The sequence below is a fragment of the Pyxicephalus adspersus genome, chromosome 12 (genome assembly GCF_032062135.1).
Source record: "Pyxicephalus adspersus chromosome 12, UCB_Pads_2.0, whole genome shotgun sequence".
Lineage (NCBI taxonomy): Eukaryota > Metazoa > Chordata > Amphibia > Anura > Pyxicephalidae > Pyxicephalus > Pyxicephalus adspersus.
The window spans coordinates 40,924,319-40,927,722 of record NC_092869.1 but is presented as its reverse complement, the minus strand read 5'-3'; the positions used below and the strand labels follow the sequence as shown (position 1 = coordinate 40,927,722).

Here is a 3,404-nt window from a genome sequence, read left to right as displayed (position 1 = left end):
CATTGGTCTCTAGTGAATGTTTCTCAACCAGGGTTCCATGGAACTCTGGGATTTCTCCAGAAGTTGCTAGAGGTTCCTTGAGCAATTAGCAATTTGTAAATCCCAGGCCAGTTTAACAGATACCAAGGGTGACATTCTTCCCAATGACCAGCAATGTAAGAGGCATTCTTCCTTATGACCTCCACATTAATATGCTGTTAGCTGTGTATATAGTAATTAGAGGGGGTTCCCTAAAAACCAAAAAGTTATTTCAACGGTTCCCCCATGTTTAAAGGTTTGAGAAACACTGGTCTAGTGAATGGCTAGGCTGCAGTCTTAGTGATGTCACTTATCCTTAGCAAATGGATAGGATGCTTTCCAGTATATGGATAGGTTATGTTCTCAGTCACCAATCTCTAGTGATTGAATAAATATAAATATCCCACATTGAGCAGGATTTGACTAGCTCCCACTGTTTGAAAGTCCCAGGTAAAGTTTTGGTGACTCCACTTGATAAATAACTGCCATTTGTCATATGTGTTAGTTCCCACGAATCCCCTTTATTCTTGCCACTCTTAGCTTCCTTTTACCCGTTAATGATGAATCACTGGAAATCCCAGGATTTGTCAAGCAAGCCACAGCCTATCCCTGTGGCGACTATCAATAAGGAACTGGGGGCTTGTTTTCCTTATCTTCCCCCTTCTGGTAAATCTGTTTGATCTGATTGTTTTATTTTTTCCTAATGTTCGATTTATTTCGAAGAGATAGATGCATGGGTAGAGAAGCTGTGGTAAGACATCCACCCCTCTGTGACCAGGAAGTTTATACAGCATTGGGGCTTTCCATAGAGAGCTGGGAAGATTGCCCTGCTACATCCTTAATGTGATTTAATCAGCCACAAGACCCAACAAAAGACTTTGATTACTACATTAACATTCTATATTTTGTTTTTAAGGAAATCTCCTCTCTTTTGTGCTTGAAGGCATTAAAAAGTATTTTTCTATTTCCATTTACACTAGTTATTATTTTATAATTATTGCCAAAGAAAAATAAAATTAATTGCTTTGCATTTATTGGTCTCCTTTTTTCCTTGTGCTTGTCATTGGCCCATTTTTCAAGCCTTGCAGATAGTCAGTATTTCCAGAGATTTATTTTTGGCCCACTCATTTGGTATCGGGTTGGGTCAGACTTCTCACCATCTGCTAACTTGATAGATATATATTTGTATGTGTGTGTCCTTTATTCTGATGCCAGTATCCTGCAGGTTCTCCTGCTGCAGTTGACTTTGATGCATATGCTGAGATTTAATAAGGAATCTGCGGAGGCTTAAGGCCAGGCAGTATCGGGTGTGAATAATATAGAATGTGACTGACCTGCTTTCTCGAAATATACAAACTCAGAGCATTTTACAAACCCTATGCCAGTGTTGATGTCCCGGTCACATGTTTGCATATCAGTAAAGAAGATCCAGAATGCATCAAACATATAAAAGATACATACCTGTCCTGCAGCCCATTTTATCAAACTGCTCCAATCCCACGAATCCCAACTTCCCCCAAACTCTAGTGTGATAATTCTAAGGGTAGCAAGCTCTCACTAGTTCTTCCTAAAATGTCATTAAATGCAGGAGAGATTGGCGACATGCAGGTCAGCAAAAGAACCTAATAAGAGATGTTTGCTTTTCTGTAAATTCCAGGGGGCCTGTGTAATAGGAATGTGGTGGCCAGGGTTAGCAATCTTTTGGGGACCAGAGCGGCATTGCTATGATTCTTACTTACGTTCTCCATAGTATACAATTAGCAAACAATCTATTGGATGTGGAGGAATCCCTTATAAATGGGGCACAGAATGTTTACAAATGTCAGAGTTTAGGTCTCCAGCTTCTACCAAGCATGGGACCAGGAGGAGCACAGGTACAGATTTGGACAGAGGAAAGATTTGCTGTTTTCTTTAATTTGTTTTTCGAGAGAAAATAGATCTTGTCATTTACTTGAGTGTGTCATGTGTTTTCTTTTTAATAGGTATCCATATTACAAAATGAAAGTTCAGAAAAGAACAAAAGTATCCAGGTACTTCACAAACAGATGTGTAACTTTGAAGTGGAGATCGAGAGACACAAAGAGATGTTAAGAAATAATGAAGCCAAAATCCACCAACTGCAGGTAAGCAACGCAAAACACGACTTCTATTCCTGAGATCCTTCATATCAGGTCCTGCTATTGCACGGAAGATTTGTGTGATAGCAGATTACTCTCTTGTTGGTTAGTACATGCAGACAGGTTTTCACTTCTGATCTGATTTCTATCTTATTAAAATGATCAGATCTTAAGTAAAATGGAAGATAATGCATAAGCTGGCTGATCCTAAGTAATTGATTTGTTTTGTGCTGTTGTGGACACGTTGGTAAATATTTTTAAGATCCTGTCGTAATTCTCATGGCTTTCAATATGAGCAAAACTCAGAATTGTGTAATCATGTGTACAGTTTTTTGGGATGCCTGACTGTTCGCTGTTTTTGTTCATTACAAGGTGAATCCGCTTGCATGTTCTAGGTTTAAAAAGTTGGTTCACGGTTGTTCGCCAATTTGTTTATGGTTGGTTGGTAATTGGTTACTCTCTGTCGATTGTTGGTTAATAGTTTGTGCTTCTTTGCCCATTGGTTGCCCTCTTGATGGTTGGCTGGCTACTTCTAGCACTTGGATCTGCTCTGTTTTTTGCTGATTTGGTCCTATGCAGTTTTAGTACTACAATTCTTATTTTTTTCTATATATATATATAATATTGATACAATTGGAAAATCTCATAACTGCCATAACATTATACGCAGATATGACTCTTAGTTGTGGCATGTGTCAGACTTCATCTGTTTTACTCTTACGTGGCATATATCATCAGGAACTTGTAGAGTATTTAGACTGGGAAAGTATTGTACTGTTCTTTTACAATTACTTCCTTCACAGCTTACATTTCTACAAAATGATACAGATATCATTTACCTTGATTTCCTTGTCAGTTTTGTTTGAAAATTTATTTCCTGAGTTGTTTTTTAAGAATGTGACGCCTTCAGGGTTTTCTCTCTTTAGATAGTGGCAATCTTCCTCAGAATGAAACGTCTTTCTTTCTGTACAATGCTACATTGTAACTTCAGTTTCTTGGAAAAAGATTGGTCCTGTCGGTATTGTGTTTGACATGTGACGGGGAGGACATTCTGTTACTTTTATTTTTGTCACTGCTAAGTTTTTGTTTTTAGATACTTAGTTCCCCCAAATGCCCTGAATTAACGTGGATGTAAATTTTTGTTTGAAGCAAACTTTTTTGTTTTAAGGGTATAAATTCATAATTTTTTTATGGGCTCCATCTGATTTTCTGCAGATTCTTTTACACTTTGTAAAATTAGATTCAGTCCAGGAGGGGAATAAACTTAAG

At 37.9% G+C, this 3,404-nt stretch overlaps 1 protein-coding gene across 5 annotated transcripts in view; it reads left to right on the top strand.

Annotated features, from left to right (window-relative positions):
- Nucleotides 1–3,404, top strand: part of TRAF3 (TNF receptor associated factor 3) — a 74,653-nt gene that overhangs the window by 57,476 nt on the left and 13,773 nt on the right. For all 5 annotated transcript variants that reach the window (XM_072428541.1, XM_072428544.1, XM_072428543.1 and 2 more), the window contains exon 9: nt 2,001–2,141. In XM_072428541.1, coding sequence (XP_072284642.1) covers nt 2,001–2,141 — 141 coding nt within the window. The remainder of the gene's footprint in view (nt 1–2,000; nt 2,142–3,404) is intronic.